At 45.2% G+C, this 21,538-nt stretch overlaps 1 protein-coding gene across 1 annotated transcript in view; it reads right to left on the bottom strand.

Annotated features, from left to right (window-relative positions):
- FER1L5 (fer-1 like family member 5) overlaps window positions 1-11,609 on the bottom strand; it is a 56,082-nt gene extending 44,473 nt beyond the window's left edge. Inside the window, exons 1-9 of the mRNA XM_059134355.1 lie at window positions 11,455-11,609; window positions 9,502-9,554; window positions 9,003-9,094; window positions 8,155-8,263; window positions 6,302-6,383; window positions 5,783-5,892; window positions 4,415-4,543; window positions 3,307-3,369; window positions 2,518-2,568 (exon numbers count right to left, since the gene is read on the bottom strand). Of these exons, the coding sequence (XP_058990338.1) occupies window positions 2,518-2,568; window positions 3,307-3,369; window positions 4,415-4,543; window positions 5,783-5,892; window positions 6,302-6,383; window positions 8,155-8,263; window positions 9,003-9,094; window positions 9,502-9,554; window positions 11,455-11,539 (774 nt within the window). The 5' untranslated portion in view covers window positions 11,540-11,609. The remainder of the gene's footprint in view (window positions 1-2,517; window positions 2,569-3,306; window positions 3,370-4,414; window positions 4,544-5,782; window positions 5,893-6,301; window positions 6,384-8,154; window positions 8,264-9,002; window positions 9,095-9,501; window positions 9,555-11,454) is intronic.
- Between the last annotated feature and the right edge of the window lie 9,929 nt (window positions 11,610-21,538).

The following is a 21,538-nucleotide window of genomic DNA, read 5'->3' as shown; positions in this document are numbered from 1 at the left end:
GCAAATGAAGCTATAGTTGTAGAAAGCAGAGCAGTGGCTGCCTGGGGGTGGGAGGGAGTAGGATAGGGATGAGAGATGAGGGTGAGAATAACAAAGGGGCACCAGGAAACTTTTGGGGATGATAGATGTGGCAGATACATTTGTTATCTTGCTTGTGATGATGGTTTCCAGGAAAACACACATTTTAAAATGTATCAAATTATGCATCTTAAATCATGTGTAATTAATTCTATGTCAATTGTACCAAACCAAACCCAACCAAACCCAGACACCCCTAATGAAGCAATGATTGTCAGTGATCGTCAGTGGCTGTTAACAACATAAAAAGAGAGACCAACAGTCGTTCTGTGCCTCCCACTGAAGTCATTTTGCCAAATAATGGACCCAAATCTGGCAAGCCTCTAGACAGCACACAGCTGGGCAAAGTGACGTGTGAAATGATCTTTTGGAGATGCAGTCCACAAAATCCAGACTGGAGGAAAACTCTACAGGACAAACTATCCAGTTTCTTTAGCAAATTATGAGGGAGAAAAAATGGGCAGGACCCACAGAATCAGAGAGACCTAAAAATACATTTTAACCAGCTGCAATGTATGTGCCTAGTCTGCATCTTAACTTGAACAAACCGTGAAGGGAATTCATAAGATAATTAGGGGAATTTGAACATTGGTTAGTATTTAATGTTATCCAGGAATTGGAAAGGTTTTGAAATGTGATAATTACATATGATTATGCTTAATAAAAATCTTTACATTCTAGAAATATATACTGAAGTATTTAAAAATAAAATGATATGATATCTGAGATGGGATTCAAAGTAACCCAGCGGGTGGTGTAGACAAAACAACACTGACAATGAATTAGTGAAGTTGAGTGACTGGGATGTGGGAACTCAGGATACTATTATCTCTGCTTTTGTGTATTTTTGAAATTTTCCAAAGAAGTGGTTGTTTAAAAAGGTTCACTTTCTCTCATGTCTTTGACTTATTTTTTAAAATATTTAATTAATTAATTTATTTGAGAGACAGAGGTGGGGGCCAGAGAGGGGCAGAGGGAGAGGGAGAGAGAGAATCTCAAGCAAGAATCTCCCTGCTGAGCACAGAGCCCAATGTGGGCCTCGATCTCACAACACTGAGATCACAATCTGAGCTGAGATCAAGAGTCTGATGCTTAATAGACTGAGCCACCCAGGTGCCCCTCATGTCTGTAACTTATTTAACAGTTCATACCACTGGTCACTTCTGGAAATTGTGCAGTGGTCTCTGAGAGCAGAACAATTTTAACCTCCTGCTTCCTAACCTCTCTGGAATCTCACAATCTCTAAGCACCGCCCCCCTTTTTAAAAAAGATTTTATTTATTTAATCGAGAGAGAGAGACAGAGAGTACAGAGGGAGAGGGAGAGGGAGAAGCAGGCTCCCCACTGAGCAGAGAGCCCCATGTGGGGCTCAATCCCAAGACTCTGAGATCCTGACCTGAGCTGAAGGTAGATGCTTAACCCACTGAGCCACCAAGGTGCCCTGCTTATGCTGCTTCTTTAAGGGACAGGTCATGACTCTTCACGTGCTTATTACAAGTTGTGAGAAAGAAACCTTACTTTGATTTGTCCTAAATGTGCCTTTCCCAAGGTGGAAGCTTTTTTCAGGGGTTGCCAGATTTGGCAAATAAAAATATAGATGCCCACTTAAGTAAGAACCACAGATAAATGACGACTTAATTTTTAGTATATGTAGGTTCCCTGCAATATTTTGTGAGAATCCATGCAATATTTGGGGCATCCTTATATTTAAAAAGTATCTATTAGAGCGTCCTGTGTTTAATCTGACCCTACCTTTTCCCAATCTTCCTGAATCTGGAGAATCTTTATTAGTCCTTCATGACTGTGTCAACTTTCCTCCTCTCTCAGCCTGTGTCTTTCCAAAGCAAACATTTTTTTAAAAATTTTATTTATTTATTTGACAGACAGAGATCACAAGTAGGCAGAGAGGTAGGCAGAGAGAGGAGGAAGCAGGCTCCCTGCTGAGCAGAGAGCCCGATGCCGGACTTGATCCCAGGACCCTGGGATCACGACCTGAGCCAAAGGCAGAGGTTTTAACCCACTGAGCCACCCAGGCACCCCCAAAGCAAACATTTTTATTCTATTCTCATAGGCGGCAATTTTCTCTGTGTTTCTCTGCCTTTTTGGATTTTCTGCTTCCATTTCCTGGAGGCAGAGATTTGAAGTGTGCCGATAGTATTTAAGTGTGGGGAATTCGACATGGCACCCAGCTCTTTCATAAATGGTACACACTTTCATCCTTACAAGGACTCTGTACTTTGAGAATAGCATCAATTCCATTGTACTGATGAGGAAGTAGATGTTCTGAACAACTTGTTTAAATCAACCCATTTCATAGGTGGATCCAAATCTGGATATTTCTGCCTGAAAATTTAAGTTTTTGCCCCTAAAATTGGGCATAGAGCCCATGGTGGGTCTCTATAACTGTTTCACCAAACCTCCTCCTTCATCCAGGGCTCACTTGGAATCTCCCGATCTCTGAGTTGAATCTCATCAGTGTGGAATTCATCACCTGCAGAAAGATCTCAGTTACTCACCTCCCCCATTTCTCCCACCTCTGTGGGAGGACTTACAGGGATTCTCTAGGATTTGCTCAATACTTCCTAGTGACTCATGCTTCCACAAAGGTTTTCCCTTCTAATTCTTATTGATTTCTTAATACCCTGTGAGATTCAGAATTTTAGTTCCCTTCTACTGATGAGGAGATTGATCAGAGGGTCCAATTCATTTGATGAACCAGAAGATCAGCCCAAAGCAAAGTGTTGCACTCAACTTTCTCCACTACCTGCTGTCCTGATCGTTTACCATGTCCCTGTGTTCCCAAGACCATGCATACTCTTCAAGGGGGAAGCCCTCTTGTTCTCCTTAGCCCTGTGCTGGGCACATAGAAGGCACCTGATAAACACGTTCATCATAGCTACCGAGGTCCCACTGGTTGGGGAATGGAATGTCCCATGTTGAGGGGAAATTTGAGGATCCTTTGGTGGCATGGGAATCCCGGCACATGGGAAGGGCTATTTTCTTCCCTTCGGGGCCCATCTTAGGGTCTAATAGTTGGGATTCCATAAGATTTGTTAAATGGATGAATGGGGAGTCTGGGCTGCTGGGGAGTGACAAAGGAGGTAGAGGCTGTGTGTGGTCAGAAGGATCATCTGAAGTGACTGGCTCTAACAGTGGGGTGGGGACGATGAAGTCCTTTCCAGAATTGAGATGGGATAAGAAGGTGGGCCTACCTTGTTTGGCTCCTCACCTGGATCAAGATGGTCTCATCAAATAACTTAGCAGGTACCTCATAAAAATTCTGGAAGAAGATCTGAAGCAGAGGGAAAGGAGGTAGGGGTTGGATGATATTCCTTCCACCACTTCACCCAAGGACTCGGTTAGCCTGAAGGCTCAGACTAGAATGCTTCTTCTCCAGCTCTTGCCCATTTCATGCTCATGCTCCTCCTCCAGAAGCAGGGGCCTGCCAGGCTCCTGGAGGGGTTTCTGCTAGGGTAAAGCGCAGGGGCAGGGGATTCCAGGAGCATCTATCAAGAGCAGCTCAAGGTCCAGCTAGCTGCCTGGGATACAGACCCGAGCCTCTGTCTCCTTCTAGATTGCCCTATCAGTCCACTGCACCTCCAGCCTCTCCTGAGCCAGAACCATCTTTTCTAAATGTAAACCTAGCCCCATCACTCTCCTCCTAAACTCCCTCCATGGTTCCCAAGTGCCATCTGTGACAGGGTCCTAGTGCATTCTGCAGCCTTCCCTCTGACCGCGCCATATCTACTGTTCTGCTAAGTTCTGCTACTTCTTGTTTCTAGGCTTCTGAAGACACTATTGCTTTTTCCTGAATTTTCTTTCTCCATGATGTCCCTCTTTCCCTGCTAGACTCTTCCTTCAAGGTTTTGGAAGCTCTTCCTGAGTCTCCCCATTCCTCCCTACTCTCACCATGCTATTATCTATTGGCCTATTTACCAATTAATTCAGTGAGTATTTATGGACTTCCAACTATGATCAGCCCAATGCTATAGCTTAGGGCTTCAGCAGTGGCAAGATGTAATGGTCTGGGCCTGCATTAACAGTGCCCCCAGATCTGTTAACCCCAGTTTTGCACCATTATCATAGTCTATGTGTTCACAGGCCAATCCCCCCACCACCCCAAAGACTACTGGCTCCTCCAATGGGAGGTTTCAAATGATTTTGTCTGTATTCTCAGTGCCAAGCAGTTCTTGGCCCTCTGTAAATGCTCAGCCAATGTTTGTTGAAGAAGCAAGCTTGCCTGATGCCTGCAGGAAATGCCCAGCCCCCAGCTAGCCCCTGGCTGCCCCCCTTGGCCCAAATGCCCCATTCAGTTCTGAAGGGCACGTGCAGCCCACCTCGTTGAAGAAAGGGTTGTTTCCCATCTTGATCCGCGTGTTGTACTGGTAGCCTCCAATGACCACATTCACCATCGGCTTGATGTTGTTGCCCATGAGCTGTCGGGCTTCAAATACCTTCACTCGGACCTATGGGGGGAATATGGGGGCACCTGAGGTAGGGGTCTGGGCCCCCTTCTTCAACAGGGGCTCATCTCTAAAAGAGCAAAGTGTTCTGATAAGAGGCATCTACTGGGGTGGAAGGAGACCCACAGCGAACTGGACTCCTCCTAACTGAAGGTAAGTTCTAGGAAGACCATGGCTCCTTCTCTTTTCCTCTTCTGGGAACTGTCCCCTCCACTGCTTTGTTCTTTTCATCTTGTGTTACTTAGTGGTTTTCAATTGCAATGGGCTTGTTACAGAATACAGAAATGAAGTCTAATCTTTCCCAGTTTTGTTTGTTTGTTTGTTTGTTTTTAAGATTTTATTTATTTATTTGACACAGAGAGAGAGATCACAAGTAGGCAGAGAGGCAGGCAGAGAGGGAGGGGGAAGCAGGCTCCCTGCTGAGCAGAGAGCCCCATGACCCTGGGATCATGACCTGAGCCGAAGGCAGAGGCTTTAACCCACTGAGCCACCCAGGTGCCCTGGGTATCCTCATTTTTAAGCAGGTGCATGGCATGATAAGAATGACATATTTGAAAGACCCCATTGGCTGAAGGATGGACAGGAGAAGCTGGAGGCTGGGAATTTAGGAAGAACTTATGAGTGGTCCAGGGACGTGATGGTGGTGGCTCAGGTCAAGGAAGTGAAGTGGTGATGGAGAGGTGGGGACAGTTGGGTGATATTAAGAGCTAGGACTTGGCCATTGACTGGATGCAGGGGATAGGGTGAGGAAGAATGCAGTCAAGAATGACACCCAGTCTCCTTGGCAGGTGGCAGGCTGGAGAGCAGGTGAAGGTGTAGCAGAAATATTGGGTTACAAGTTACAGATCAGAGGGAAGTTGCTGAGCCATGGGATGAGGGTTCCAGAAGTCATAGCGGGAACTCTCCTCAGCCCTTCCCATACAGCTCATTTTGCCCGGCACATGGCTAGCCTTGTGTTGCCAACAATCCTGAGGACTCTTCCAGGTCTTTCATTCTGCCTCCCCAGCATTTGCCAGGGCCTATTGGTATACATACAGCCAACAGTGTCTCCTGTGGCCGCCCCGAAGCTGTCTCTAGCTTCCCTTTCCTGCAGAAGTGGCTCAGAAATGCCCAGGAGGAGCAGGGGAAGCAGTGAGGCTCTGAGGACCTGTAGCTCTGGTCCTCTGCCACGACTTTGCAGAGAGACAGGGACAGTTTGGGATCACAATGAGAGTGTCAGGTAAATCAGCCCCGAATCCTCACCTGAAAGTGCTGAGGCTTCGAGGACAGAGCCATGGGCATGCCGGAACCAGGGACCATCAGTTTCCGCCTGGCCACCTCTTGGGCACTTGGGCCCAGGAGGTCGTCATCACCTGGGGAAACACAATCTGGGTGGGCCCTCAGAGGCTACGTTAGGGACGCTTTGAGCCATTATGCCCATTTCATTGTTCTATCCCCATTGACTAGCTTCTGACTAAAACCATGGCCTAGAAGTCCTGAAAGGGGCACATATCCTCCCCAGAACATTCCCATGGGCCCCTTCTTACCCTCAGTAACCCTGGGCCCCACACTCTACACATGAGGGTTCTTGGAAATGGCCATCTTTGCTTCCCTCTGCAGCCCACTGGAGGCTTGGCCTTATGTCTAGAGACGACAAGTGGAAAACTCAGCCAGGTATCTGGAGATTGGCCTCTAGACCTTAACCTGGTCACAGTCCTTTTGTAGGCCTCAAGGCATAGGTCCCAAAGGTCCCAAAGAGCCTATCCAGCTATGTTTGGTGACGAACAGGGGTAAGTCCCAAGGACATACCTAATTTCGATGCATACTGTTTTCTCGCAAGGGTCACATGTAGGGTGACAGTGCACTGCAAGGCAAAGGCAGGGGGGCTGTAAGCCAGATCTTGCAATCCTTGGTCAAGTCCTAACACTGGAAACTTGCCCAGCCTGGCTAAGTTTGGAGACATGAAGCAGTGGTGGTGACAAGGAGGTACAGCAGAGTGGGGAAGAGAGGGAGAGGTGCCTTGGGGCCAGCCCAGAACCACTGATGCCAACAGCTCTTCTGCTAGCTCAACATCTTCTGATCTCGGGAGAGGACTCCTGCAAATACCTCTTTTTTTTTTTTTAAAAGATTTTATTTATTTATTTGACAGACAGAGATCACAAGTAGTAGGCAGAGAAGTAGACAGAGAGAGAGGAGGAAGCAGGCTCCCCGTGAAGCAGAGAGCCTGATGTGGGGCTTGATCCCAGGACCCTGGGATCATGACCTAAGCCGAAGGCAGAGGTTTTTAACCCTCTGAGCCACCCAGGCGCCCCTCTTGCAAATTCCTCTTAATTGACCTCCTGCCTCCAAGTGCTCTGACTACACTCATCCTACCTCTAGACCATTGCCAGAATTGCCCCCTAAAAAGTGTCCTAACCGATCAGAGTAAAATCACAACTCACCAGCATAGACCATAAAGCCCTTCACCTCTGGCCCCTGGTCCCAGCTAGACTCAGCTCTCCCACCACCACCTTCACATCCTCCCAACCCCTGTGTCCCAGCAGTGCAGCAACCTACCCTTCCCGAACCAACAGCCTGCCTTTCTGTCTCTCCAGCCTTCACCCATGTACCTCACACCCTTGTCTAGGATTCTCTTCCTTACCCGTCTGTGTTGCAAACTTATGCCCCTTGAGAAACTGAATAAACAAATGGACAATGACCAGACCTTATAAAAATGGAACTCTGACACACAGTCTGCAACCAGCAATTCAGGAAATCAGCCCAACAAATCTGCAATAACCCATCCAGGACGCCAGCCTGTTCTAAGTCAGCCTGTAGAAGTCAGAGTATGCCTCAAACAATAGCCTCTGTCACAATTGGCCCCAATTGTGTGGCCTCGACTGATAGAGGACTTGATTCACAACTGACAGCTTCCCTAATTTTTGTCCCTTCTTCCCACTCAGGACCAACCAGAGAAAGCCAAATACACACCCCTAAGCAATCACATGGGATGCCTGGCTTCTAGTTGGTCCACTTACAGCTTCCCCTGACCAATGGCTTCCTATCAGGGCACACTGGGAGCCTTCCCTGCTTCCACTGTACAGCTTCTCCCCTCCTCTGTCTGCCTTTGAGTCTCTGCCAAAATGCGAATGATGGTGGCTGATACTGCTGCTCTAGCCAGTTCTGCATAAATAGCTTTTGCTTCTCCTCCTCTGGTTGGTCTTTGCTTGTTTCCATTTACCTTAATCATGCCCTCTGTGAAGCCTTCTTTGACCTCCCACACGGAATCATTCACTTCCTCCTGTCCCCAGTGACCTAGCCTTCCTGACCCTTGTGCTGGAGCACTGTCACTGTGAGTGTGCTTACTCTAATGGACCATGGTCTTCATTCAGTTTTGTATCCCAGGCCTAACACAGGTGCTGTCATCCAATGGACAATCGACTAATCAATCTAAAAGGATGGATATAGGGTAGGAGGGTGGGTGGGTGGATGGATAGTGGGATAGGGGGGGTCAGGGAGATGCTGGCAGTGTGATGAGGCCTCCTAGGAAAGGAAGTGCTCTCTGGTGGGGTCACTGGGCCTCTGCTAATGTGGAGTCACCTAGCTTCACTGGCTGCCCCTGCTCTGCCAGCCACTGTTCCTGGGGTCCAACTCACATCTGTGGATTGCATGAGATGGTTAAGCAGGTTCAAGTCCTTCAAAGAAAGGACCTCACTTGGTTTTTTCACCAAGGGCTGGAGCAGTATTGTGGCCAGCCCAATGAATCTGGGGAGAAGAAGAACATGTATGAGATCCAAAGTCAGGGGACAGGGTGTCTTCTGTCCCAGGCATGACTTTATCTAGAGAGGGTTCTCTCTGCTACGGGCTGTGCTGCCCACGGAGAGAGGCTGCAGGAAGGACACAATGATGTAGAGAACCCAGCAGAAGATTTAGGGCTCTCACATCTCTGAGAATGACTTTGGGGCTCTGAGAAGTATGTGGCCCAGTTACTGGCTCTGCCCTGCTCAGCCCCTTCCCAGGAGTTCTTCTCCCACACTACTCTTGAATGGCAACAGTCCCAAGTAACCACCAATTGGACAAGGGATGGGACATCTGATAGAAGCTGGCCCAATCAGGTTCTCCGTCTTAGGAATTTTGACTTGGGATGCTATAGATTCAGTCTCAGTTGGGTGTTGGTCTCTGCTGGGCACTAGAGTGGGGCCATGATAGGAATCCAGGATTGGACAGAGAGATGCAGAGATTTAAGAGCCTGTGGCTTCAAAAGAGGCAGAACTGCCCCTGGCTTCCTAGGTTCCTGATTCTGATTGCTCTGCCCTCCCAGCCCCAACACCCTCCCATACACCCCACCTCCACTTTTTTTTTTTTTTTTTTTTTTGGTCCCATTAGTTGGCTGGAGTGGATTCTTGTCTATGCCACCTGAGTGAGTTATGGATTCGAGCCAGGAATTGCAGCAAGTGCTGTAGCTTTGGTCAGAGAGACAACCTCCTGCCTTTCTCTGCCTCACCTGTCTTTCTTTGCTGCGCCCACGTCCCGAAGGATGATTTGCAGAAAAGAGTCATTTTGTAGGGGGCAGTCCCAGAGGTACCAGATCAGGGTCTGTGGGAGGCACAGAGAGGTCAGCATCCTTCCTCCACCTTCTCCTTCCCAACCTCCCAGAAAATAAGGAAAGATGCAGGGAACAGGCTGTGTTTCTCTTGAACTGGAGAACCTCCCTCAAGGGAGACCTGTCCCTGCTTCAGGTTTCTGGGAACATCAGGACCACCAGGTTGGACAAGATGGGCCCTAATATGGTCCATCCCCAGAGTGGAGAAGGGCCAAGAACAGCTATGGGCCCTCAGGCCTGCACAGCCATATCAGCTCGGGGGCTACTCTCAGGCCCAGATGCCCTTGGGGAAAGCTAATGCTGCTCCCTGGCCTCTCCCTAGAATTCTGAGCATAGCTAGGACCCAACCTCACTCTTGGGGTAGTCATTGCTTCTTTTGCGTTTGTCCTGATGGGTTTACCTCATTCCATATGGGGTTATTCCCTTCCGCTTCATGAGTTCTCCTCTTGATATCTGCAAAGAGACCAAGGGGTGTCACTGGTGGTAGGAAATAATTCAAAGTCTAGGTTTAAGTGTGGTAAAGAGAGGGAGAACTCCAGGAACACTTTGAGTCCATGTTGGCAGATGTGGTATGACATGGATTCTTACTCTGGGGATTTCAGAATTTTCACTTTTTGTAAGGGTAACATCATCTGACATGACAGATAATGCGTTCACTTCATTTTCTTCCCTGGAATGTAGTTCCTAGCCATCTTGCAGCCAGGTGGTATCTGGAGACTCACTGTGGCCAATGCAATGTGGGAGTGATTTTCACCACTGCCACGACTAGCTCCTAAAAATCTCCCATGATGCTTTTCCTCTCCCTGCTCCACACAACCATCCTCACCATCTATGGGCAGGGTGGTGCCAGGATGACTGCAGCCACGAGCAGTGAGTTGGTCCCTAAACCACTGCTTGGGGGAGCCACTGAGATGACTGCCCCCTTGATGCAGGATTTGGTATAGGAGGTAAACTTTCACTGTGTTAAGGCATTGAGATCTCAAGGTTTATTTGTTACCAGAGTACAAAGCCTAGTGGACCCTAAGACATGCCAAAACATCTCTAATGGGTTAAAAGTTCCTCATCCATAAATATCTTTGGCAAAGAACAGCCCATAGCCCTGCAAAGAACCTCTAAATTGCTCAACTACTTAGAGATTCTTCCCAAGGAAAGAATGCAGAAGAGGGAGAGACAAAGTGTGTGCAAGCATGCACCTGTGAGGAAGTCAGGAGGGGTACAGGGTAGTGGATGCTATATGAGGGAAAAGGGGTTCAGAAAGGTAAAAAGGGAATAAAAAATATCATTCAGTAATAAGGATTTATAGGTAAATCTCTGGGCAAACCCAAGAGTCCGGGACTTAGGCATCTTTATAAGAGGTATTTCTAGGAGGAGAAAGATCACATCCATGGGATGGTAGGAAAGGCGGCTCAGACTCAGCCTGTTCCCTGGCTCACGGCAGACACATGGAATGTCCACTATGCCTCTCTAAATCTGGGGACATAAACACATATGGATTGCCCTGTGAGCCTAGAATCCCAAATGTCCATTCTCCAAGGGGTATTGTCACGCCCAGTGAGCACAGAAAAAAATTAAGGAACTTCATTCTTTACTCCATATTTGTTACAGAAACAACTGTGCCTTCTTTCTCTCAGCCCCAATTTTCTCAGTCCCCACACATGCTGGGAAACCTCATTCGCCATTATCCACCTCCCTCTGCTTGCCACCAGCAGACTGTCAATTTTCTTGCCCTTCCTCCATTCCCACTCCCAGCTCTGTGTTCTGGAGATACCCTTGATTTCTTTTCATGTTGTCTCCCAAATCCTTTCACCATCCCCCACCCCTGCCAACCTTCTTGGACATTTTTTCCCTTACCTATAAAAAATGGAGACAATAAATCTTGCCTCATTTGCCTCATGGGATTGTTGTGAGGAGCAAAAATCGCTATGTTCTTGAAAAGACTTTGATGGCTGTAAAGGTCACTTACAGGAACCAACAGTTACTATAGGAGGTTATATAAGAGCTGTACATACATTATCTTTTTAAAAATCCTCACATCAAGCCTGTGAAGCAGGTACTTTTTCTTTCTTTTTTTTTTAAACCTCAATGTGTGGCACAGCCCTAGTTCACAGAAGCATCTTGGAAAGTATTTATCTTCTCTTTTTCCCGTAGCCATTCCCCTGGAAAAAATGAGAAGCAGAGATGTCCTCACAGGAGAAATAATGGCAATAAAGTTAAGTTTCAAAAGAACTGGATGATATCTACTCTGCCTTTCTGTAATACAGGGCATCTTTTAGGCCCCAGGAAGTCTATTTTTTCACCGAATACATGTTGCTTCTTGGGGCTGGTCTCTCCCATCCCGGTGTCTGGCTCTCACCTCGGAAGTAGGCAGTCACACAGGGTCTGGGTGGGGGGCTGAGGGGTGGGTTAATCGTAGCTGAATCCACGACCAGCTGCAGCATGCCTGTCCTCCCCCTCTTTCCCTCTGCAGCAGAGCCTCCTTCTTGGAGCACCTTGGGTTGACGTTCTCCTAGGGCTCACAGGGTGAGGAGAACCCTAGACCTGTTGCTTAGCGGTAGAAGTGATGTCACAAAGGTGGCTGGTTCTTGGTTCTGGAAAGGAAAGGAGGGGAATGACAGGAGAAAGTCAGGAGTAGGAAGCAAGTGGCTTGAGGTGACCAGGCCTGTACAAACAAAATAATTTGGCTGCTTTGCGTTTCCTCTTTTTTTCTCTTTCTTATTCTCACTGTCCCTCTGATCTCATGATCAGGTATAAGGGTAGTCTTTCCTCTTTATATAAATAAGCAAGTTATCTGGAGTGAATCATTGCCAAAGTCCCACAATTTAGATAAAAAAAATAAGAGAGGTGAGGTGATGTGAGGAAAGGAATAAGGAAATCAAAGACCATTTCAAGGACAATTCAGGAAAAGCTAATGCATAAGCAAACATGTAGGCCTCTTTTTTTTTTTTTTTTGAAGATTTATTTATTTATGTGAGAGAGAGAGAGAGAGTGAGCAGGGGTTTGGGGCAGAGGGGGAGAGAGAGAGTCTTAAGCAGACTTCATGCTGAGCATGGAGCCTGACAGAGGGCTCGATCTCATGACCCTGAGATCATGGCCTGAGCTAAAACCCAGAGTTGGACACTAATACCACTGAGCTCCCCAGGCCCCCCAGGCCTCCTTTTTCCTAAAGGAAGCCTAGGTCCAAATAGGAGTCTGTCTTTAACAAAGGGAAATGAATTTTTAATTGATGGGCTTTTATGCCAACTAATTTTAAGGTTTTAAAAAAATCTCAAGGTCAATACAATTTTGCTGTGGTATCTTGATAGCTCTCAAGACCCCTCATCATGGGGATGGAGCTGGGTCACTTGTTTTTGTCTCATCTACACTAAGGGTTTTTTTGTTTTGTTTTGCTTCAGTTTTTAATATTGTATAAATTACATCTTCTCCAATAGCAGGAAGATTAGCGGATGTTTTATTTTTTATTTTTTTTAAAGATTTTATTTATTCATCAGAGAGAGAGAGAGCGAGCACAGGCAGACAGAGGCAGAGGGAGAAGCAGGCTCCCTGCCAAGCAAGGAGCCCGATGCGGGACTCGATCCCAGGATGCTGGGATCATGACCTGAGCCCAAGGCAGCTGCTTAACCAACTGAGCCACCCAGGCATCCCTAGTGAATGTTTTAAAAATGTATATTAGTTGATGAAACAACAGAACAGTAAGCTTATTATGCCGCCTTTTTTTTTTTTTTTTTTTAAAGATTTTATTTATTTGAGAGGGAGAGAGACAGAGTGAAAGCACAAGCAGAGTGAGGGGCAGGGAGAGAAGCAGACTCCCCACTGAGCAGGGAGCCCAATCCAATGTCTGATGCAGGGCCCAAACCCAGGATCCCAGGATTATGACTTTAGCTGAAGGTAGACGCTTAACTGACTGAGCCACCTAGGTGCTCCACTTTTTATGCCTTCTAAAAGAAACATGGTCTTTAAAGAGCAAAAAGCCATCTCGGGATCTTGGTGGTACAGTTGCTTTCTGGTGCGGCAGATATAACAAGAAAATGCTCTCTCTGACAGTTTTTCTCAAAATCTAAACACAATACAAAGTTTTTGCTTTTGTTCATGATTTTCCAAACTAAGCATTATGACATAAAAGGCAAACTCTGGAAAGGGAACGGCTGATAGATTTGACTGCAGAATATTTAAAATTTTTGTGCAGAAAAATATACCTTTAAAGATAATACCAAAGTAGGGAACATATACCACATACCTAATGTCCAGAATATTAGCATTTTTAAAGTGAGAATTTTTTAAAAAGAAATTTTAAAAGCTTTTATCTATCTATCTATCTATCTTTTTTGGGAAGGGGGGGCAGAGGGAGAGGGAGAGAGAGTCTCAAGCTGTCTGTAAGCTTAGCACAGAGCCTGACACCAGTCTCAGTCCCACGACCCTGAGATCATGACCTGAACTGAAATCAAGAGTTGGACACTCAACCAACTGTGCCACACAGGTTCCCCTAAGATTTTATTTTTTTAAAGTAATCTCTATATCTAACACAGGGCTTGAATTTACAACCCCGAGATCAAGAGTTGCATGTTCTGCCGACTGAGCCAGCAAGGTGCCCCAACCACGAGCTTTTATAATTTAGAAAGGAAAAGATTAATAGTCTCAAGAAAGATGAGGGAAAGTTTATAACAGGTGAATGCTCAAATGGACAAACAAAATGAAAAAAAATCAGTTTCTTTAATAATCAAAGAAATTCAGCAAGATACAATTGATCACTTTGCCAAAATGGATTTAAAACCAAAAAAAGAAAAAAAAAAAAGTTAGAGACGGGCGCCTGGGTGGCTCAGTGGGTTAAGCCTCTGCCTTTGGCTTGGGTCATGATCTCAGGGTCCTGGGCGCTCTGCTCAGCGGGGAACCTGCTTCCCCCCCTCCCCACTCTCTGCCTGCCTCTCTGCCTACTTGTGATCTCTGTCTGTCAAATAAATAAAATCTTTTAAAAGAGAGAGAGAGAGAGATTAAATAAAAAATTCAAGTCCATTAATAAAGAAATGGGGGCGCCTGGGTGGCTCAGTTGTTAAGCATCTGCCTTTGGCTCAGTTCATAGTTCCAGGGTCCTGGATTGAGCTCCACATTGGGGCTCTCTGCTCAGCGAAGAGCCTGCTTCTCGCTCTCCCACTCCCCCTCCTTGTGTTCCCTCTTTGGCTGTCTCTCTCTGTCAAATAAATAAATAAAATCTTAAAAAACATAATCAAAGAAATGCAAGAAGATATCATTTATCCCCTCCCAAATAGAGAAGAATGAAAAATGGTAAGAGTGATGTGCTAAGGAAGGAACAGGGGCAGAGGGAAATTATGAATTCTTACAAAGCACTGATGGGAGAATAAATAGAAAAAGAACAGAAGCTTGGCTCGGGATATGTGCCAGAGAGAGAGAATAGACATTGGGATACATGTGGCAGGCACTCCTCATTCTGGGTCATTTCTTCTGGTATTAATCTCTGTTTCTAAACAGCATCCCTTGAATTTTGCAACTTCAGACACTGGCTCTTAAGTCAGCTCTTACCCCGTCCCTCCCTCCTTCCTGCCCCCCAGCTTCTCTCTCTCCAAATTCCCAATTCATCACTTTCAGACATTGCTACTGCTGTTTATTATGCACGTGGGGAGTTTAGCTTTCTCATACTCTGCCTTTGCCGCATCCTCTTCTCCCAGTACAATTACCCCTCATCTGGAGACTAAAACTACACTCAGTCTTTTCATTATGATGATGATGTATACTGTTTCACTGCAGATCAAGGAATATACAGTTGACCTCTGAACAACAGGGGTTTCTTTTCCCCTCCATGAAAAATTATTGTTCTTGTTCATACATGTCAAATTTCAACTTCCTTTTTTTTTTTTAAGATTATATTTATTTATTTGACAGAGATCACAAGTACGCAGAGAGGCAGGCAGAGAGAGAGGAGGAAGCAGGCTCCCCGCTGAGCAGAAAGCCCGATGTGGGGCTCAATCCCAGGACCCTGGGATCATGACCTGAGTGGAAGGCAGAGGCTTTAACCCACTGAGCCACCCAGGTGCCCCAAATTTCAACTTTCAATAATAAAATTCAATAAATCTGATTCCTCAATCATACAAACTTGCTTTACACATTTTTTTACATGTTGTCGAAGTCTGTAGCCACACAAAACATCACAAGGATTTGACTCTCTGCATGGTACCATCACACAGAAGGGAACTGATCAAACAACATACATTCAAAGATTAAACTGTAGGTACACGCAGTGTATTTGGCCCTTTTCTTTAACATTATAACACTTTCCTCTGAGAGACAGGTATTCTTTTTCCTTTATATTTTAAGAGAGAGAGAGAGAGTGGAGGTAGAGAGAGAGAGAGAGAGAATCATAAGCAGGCTCCATACTATGGAGCCTGTTGTAGGGCTTGATCTCAAGCCCTGAATCAGGACCTGAGCTGAAATCAAGAACTGAGCCACCCAGGCACACTGAGATAGGTACTCTTAAGCTACAGTATACCAGAATTTTGCTATTCTCATTATAAGAAGCTTTCAAACTTTGTGGTAACAGTGATCAATTTAAAGAAACAAGATACAACCAGAGTTGGGAATGGAATTAAAATACTTCAACTTTTTTCTGTGCTCCGGCTGCCATTTTTTTTTTTTTAAGATTTTATTTGTTTATTTGACAGAAAGAGATCACAAGTAGGCAGAGAGGCAGGCAGAGAGAAAGGGGGAAGTGGGCTCCCCTCTGAGCAGAGAGCCCGATGTGGGGCTCAATCCCAGGACCCTGAGATCATAACCTGAGCCGAAGGCAGAGGCTTAACCCACTAAGCCACCCAGGCATCCCCAGGCTGCCATTCTTTTGTAAATTTTTTTTTTTTTAAGATTTTATTTATTTGTCAGAGAGAGAGAGAGAGCGCGAGCACAGGCAGACAGAGTGGCAGAGGGAGAAGCAGGCTCCCTACAGAACAAGGAGCTTGATGTGGGACTCGATCCCAGGACGCTGGGATCATGACCTGAGCCGAAGGCAGCCGCCTAATGAACTGAGCCACCCAGGCGTCCCCCAGGCTGCCATTCTTAAAGTCAGTTTAATTGTATAATTTTTCCATTGTGAGCAACACAGGTTTGAACTGCATGGGTCCACTTGTATGTAGATTTTTTTCAATAAATACAGTGCAGTACTGTAAACTTATTTTCTCTTCATTATTTTCTTTTCTTCTTTTAAAGATTTATTTATTTGGGAGAGAGAAAGCATGCACAAGAGAGCATGAGCAGGGCAGGAGGAGCAGAGGGAAAGGGAGAAGCAGACTCCCCACTGAGCAGGGAGCCTGAAACAGGACTCTATCTCAGGACCCTGAGATCATGACCTGAGCTGAAGGCAGATGCTTAACTAACTGAGCCACCTAGATGTCCCAATCCTATGATTTTTTTTTTTTAACACCTTCTTTCCTCTAGTTTACTTTATTGTAAGACTATAGTTATATAACACATATAGAAAGTAAGAGTTAATTGACCATTTATGTTATTGGTAAGACTTCCGGTCAATAGTAGACTCTTAGTAGGTAAGTTTTGGGGAAGTCAAAAGTTATACATGGATTTTCTGACTGTGCAAAGTGGGGTGGTCGATGTCCCTGATCCCCGTGTTTTTCAAGGGTCAACTATACTCTAATTCCATATCCTTTCTCTCTCTCTCTTTTAATTTATTTATTTGAGAGAGAGAGAGCGAGAGCAAACATGTGTGAGTGGGCGGAGGGGCAGAGGGAGAGAATCTTCAAGTGGATTCCTCACTGAGCATGGAGCCCAACCTGGGGCTCCATCTCACCACCCATGAGATCACAATGTGAACTGAAACCAAGAGTCGGATGTTTAACCAACTGAGCCACCTGGGTGCCCCCATATCCTTTTTTCTGTAAGTTTGTGTTTTCCTCTAAGTTAAGATTTGCTTTGTTTTTTCTTTTGCTTGCATATCTTGGAATTCTGACCACATCTTCCGTCATCCTTCAGTAGCTCTGTGATATACCTGTTTTTTTTTTAACGTTTATTTCTTTATTTTTTTAGTAATCTCCTCACCCAACATGGGGCTCAATTTACAATCCCAAGATCAAGCTCTTCTGACTGAGCCAGCCAGGGTCTCTTACCATGTTTTTGGTGTCACCACTGAGTTTTTAGCCATCCTAGTGGATGTGAAGTGGCAAAGATTTATTTTTCATCTTGAACCATGTCTCTTGCCTTGGTGTCCTGATATCAGTCTACTAATCTATCAGTCATCAATCAGTCAATACAGAAACTACCCCCTATATCCTGGGCTATGTTCTCTGAAGGATACAAAGAAGGTTAATGCCCCTGACTTTGAGGATCTACTCTTTACCAAATACAGGAAAGTTAAGATAAGCAATCTATGGTCAGTACCAAAATTTATACTGGGACATATAGGGCCCTATAGGCTCTGGCTTATGTCTCTTTCTCTTCTTTCAACTTGCTGACCCACTGTTTCCTAATTACACTATTTTTCCTATTTTTTTTTTTAATGTTATCAAGCTTCTTTCTGTCTCTCAGGACATCCCCCCACCCCCGCCATTCCTTCTCCTAGAGATCTTCTCTCTCAGGGTCTACCATGTTACTTCTTTCTCCTCGTGGTTTCAGTTTCATATGTCACCTTCGCAGGCACATCTACTCTATCACCTAAGCCAAGGCTGGCTCACTGTTCTGTATGCTCATCAACTCGCCCTTTAACTAATCACAGTAGGTATGGTGGGGCGTAGAGTTGTGAGCAGTCAAATGCCTAGGTTCTGGAGCCAGACTGGTTTCCAGTTCTGCCTTTGATATTTACTAGCTATGTAACCCTGGGCAAAATACTTTTCCTCTCTGGATATAATAAAACCTACCATGTAAAGCCATTCAGAGTGTTAAATGAAGTAGGTCATTTATGTCCCTTAGAACTTGTTTGGCATTCTCTAAATGTTAGCCCTTATTTTCACAATTATAAATTAAACAATTATTAGATCAAAAAGAAGCGAGCCTCATCAGAGCTGTATCCTCAGGACCTAGCCAGTATTTATTGCATAGTAGGAATTGAAGACATATTTGTGAATGAATGAATACCAGGTGTATCCTCCAGGATATCAGAGGAAGGAAAGGGATTTTAGAAAGGAGATGGCCAAATCTAATCAATTGGTGGTGACAGCCTAGAGTCCTGTGTGGAGAAAATGATTTTGAAGTTGCATCTGGGGTCAGTGGACTGTGATTGATTAATCACGTCTGCCAAGACACTGGAAAAACCCCTGCAAAGCTAGCACTAAGGGTTTGACATCTCTGCTATAGAAAAGGCTCACTATCCTGTTGGAAGCAGTCCAGAATTGTGAAATGACCAGTTTACCTCCTTTCTCTCTTCTGCCTCCCCACTCCCCAAACTCCCATCTTTCTTCTGGGCACCAGGGGACTCTGTTGCATTGCACAGGCCCTCTGAAGTATTGTGTTTGTTTCTTTGGGCTAGTCTCTGCACCTACTTCTATCAGCATTATTTCAGTTGTCTCACTCCTGCCCTGAGAGGCAACCAAAATGAGTTGAAACAACTGACTAATCACCCTAGAATGACTGGACTTGACTCTTGATTTTGTTTTCCACCCCAGGAACACCGATGGTTACATCTAGCCTGGGGGTGGGGTGTGTGTGAATGTTTGTGGTATAGGGCTGGGTAATGAATCAAATGCCAGGGGGGCCAAGGATGCCTAGTGAAGGTGGCCAGAGTAAGGGGATAGGCAGCCCCCATGCCTACCACGCTGGAAGTCATACGCTGCCACAGCCTCCAACTTCTTAAGAGTGTCCAGAAATCTGGGTTTTTACATGAAATCACCCTAGCTTAAAAATGTTTGCAGGAGGGGCGCCTGGGTGGCTCAGTGGGTTAAAGCCTCTGCCTTCGGCTCAGGTCAGGATCCCAGGGTCCTGGGATCAAGCCTCGCATCAGGCTCTCTGCTCAGCAGGGAGCCTGCTTCCTCCTCTCTCTCTGTCTACTTGTGATCTTTTAAATCCTTTAAATCTTTTAAGATTTAAATAAAATCTTAAAAAAAAAAAGTTTGCTGGGATGCCTGGGTGGCTCAGTTGTACCTGCCTCTCTCTCCACCTCTGCCTGCCACTCTACCTGCTTGTGCGCGTACTCTTTCTCTCTCTCTGACAAATAAATAAATAAATAATAAATAAAATCTTTTAAAAAAAAGTTTACAATTAGGGGAACCTTGATGGCTCAGTCTGTTAAGTACCCAACTCTTGATTTTGGCTCAGGTCATGCCCTCAGGGTCTTGAGATCAAGCCCTGCCTGGTATCTGTGCCCAGCTGTGAGTCTGCTTAAGATTCTCTCTCCCTACAAATAATCCTAAAATCTATACGGAACCAGAAAAGACCCTGAATAGCCAAGGAATGTTGAAAAAGAAAACGAAAGTTGGTGGCATCACAATTTCAGACTTCAGGCTCTATTACAAAGCTGTCATCATCAAGACAGTATGGTACTGGCACAAAAACAGACACATAGATCAATGGAACAGAATAGAGAGCCCAGAAATGGAGCCTCAATTCTATGGTCAACTAATCTTTGACAAAGTAAGAAAGAATGTCCAATAGAAAAAAGATAGTCTCTTCAACAAATGGTGTTGGGAAAATTGGACAGCCACATGCAGAAGAATGAAGCTGGACAATTTCCTTACATTACATACAAAAATAGACTCAAAATGGATGAGAGAACTCAATGTGAGATAGGAATCCATCAAAATCCTTGAAGAGAACACAGGCAGCAAATTTTTCGACCTCAGCCGCAGCAACTTCTTCCTAGAAACACCACCAAAGGCAAGGGAAGCAAGGGCAAAAATGAACTATTGGGACTTCATCAATATCAAAAACTTGCGCAGCAAAGGAAACAGTCAACAAAACCAAAAGACAAGTGACGGAATGGAAGAAGATAATTGCAAAGGACATATCAGATAAAGGGCTAGCATCCAAAATCTATAAAGACTTTATCAAACTCAACACCCAAAGAACAAAGAATCTAATCAAGAAATGGGCAGAGGACATGAACAGACATTTCTGCAAAGAAGACATCCAGATGGCCAACAGACACATGAAAAAGTGCTCTATATCACTCGGCATCAGGGAAATACAAATCAAAACCACAATGAGATACCACCTCACACCAGTCAAAATGGCTAAAATTAACAAGTCAGGAAACGACAGGTGCTGGTGAGGATGCAGAGAAAGGGGAACCCTCCTACACTGTTGGTGGGAATGCAAGCTGGTGCAGCCACTCTGGAAAACACTATGGCCATTCATCAAAAATTTGAAAATAGAGCTACCCTACAACCCAGCAATCGCACTACCGGGTATTTACCCTAAAGATACAAACGTAGTGATCTGAAGGGGCACATGCACCCAAATGTTTTTAGCAGCAATGTCCACAATAGCCAAACTATGGAAAGAACCTAGATGTCCATCAGCAGATGAATGGATAAAGAAGAAGTAGTATATATATGTGTGTGTATGTACACACACACATATATATACATACACACATATACATACAATGGAATACTATGCAGACATCAAAAGTGAAATCTTGCCATTTGCAACCACGTGGATGGAACTAGAGGCTATTATGCTGAGTGAAATAAGTCAATCAGAGAAAGACAATTATCATATGATCTCTCTGACATGAGGAATTTTAGAGGCAGGGCGGGGACTTTGTGGGGTATGGAGGGAAAAAATGAAACAAGATGGGATTGGGAGGGAGACAAACCATGAGAGACTCTCAATCTCAGGAAAGAAACTGAGAGTTGCTGGGGGTGGGGGAGTAGGGATAGGGTGGTTGGGTGATGGACATTGGGGAGGATATGTGATATGGTAAGTGCTGTGAAATGTGTAAGACTGAGAATTCACAGACCTGTACCCCTGGGGCTAATAATACATTATATGTTAGTTAAAAAAAAAAAAATTCTGTCCCTCTCCCTCTGCCCCATGCCCCCGTGCGCACACACACTCTCTCTCTTTCTCTCTCAAAAAAAAAAAAAAAAAAAAAAAAAAGTTTGTAATTAATATTTTAAGAAAGCAGTGGGTAGACCAAAGAAAATGGTGTAGGGTTGTACTTGGCCTATTGGCTATCCCTATCTGGGTCCTTACTAACCTTTCCAATCCCTCTGTAATGACCTGGTCCTTCACAGACCAACCTTAGGTGACTCCCCCTTCATGAGAGCAACTCAGTCCCTTTGTGGTACATCTTTTTTCTTGTAGGACACTCTGGGGGTCCCTCATGGTAATGACCATCCTGAGATCTATTCGTGCTCCCATCAGGTCCCAGAATTATCCATTTCATTCTCTCAGCCGCCCGGTGAAGTATTGGCACATTTAGAGATGAGGGGTGGACGCTGAGATCTCGCTGGGGTCATAAAGCCGTGGAGTTATGCGTTGGAGCAGAAACT

The sequence above is a fragment of the Mustela lutreola genome, chromosome 9, assembly GCF_030435805.1.
Source record: "Mustela lutreola isolate mMusLut2 chromosome 9, mMusLut2.pri, whole genome shotgun sequence".
Taxonomy (NCBI): Eukaryota; Metazoa; Chordata; class Mammalia; order Carnivora; family Mustelidae; genus Mustela; species Mustela lutreola.
This window is presented reverse-complemented; position numbering and strand designations above follow the sequence as displayed.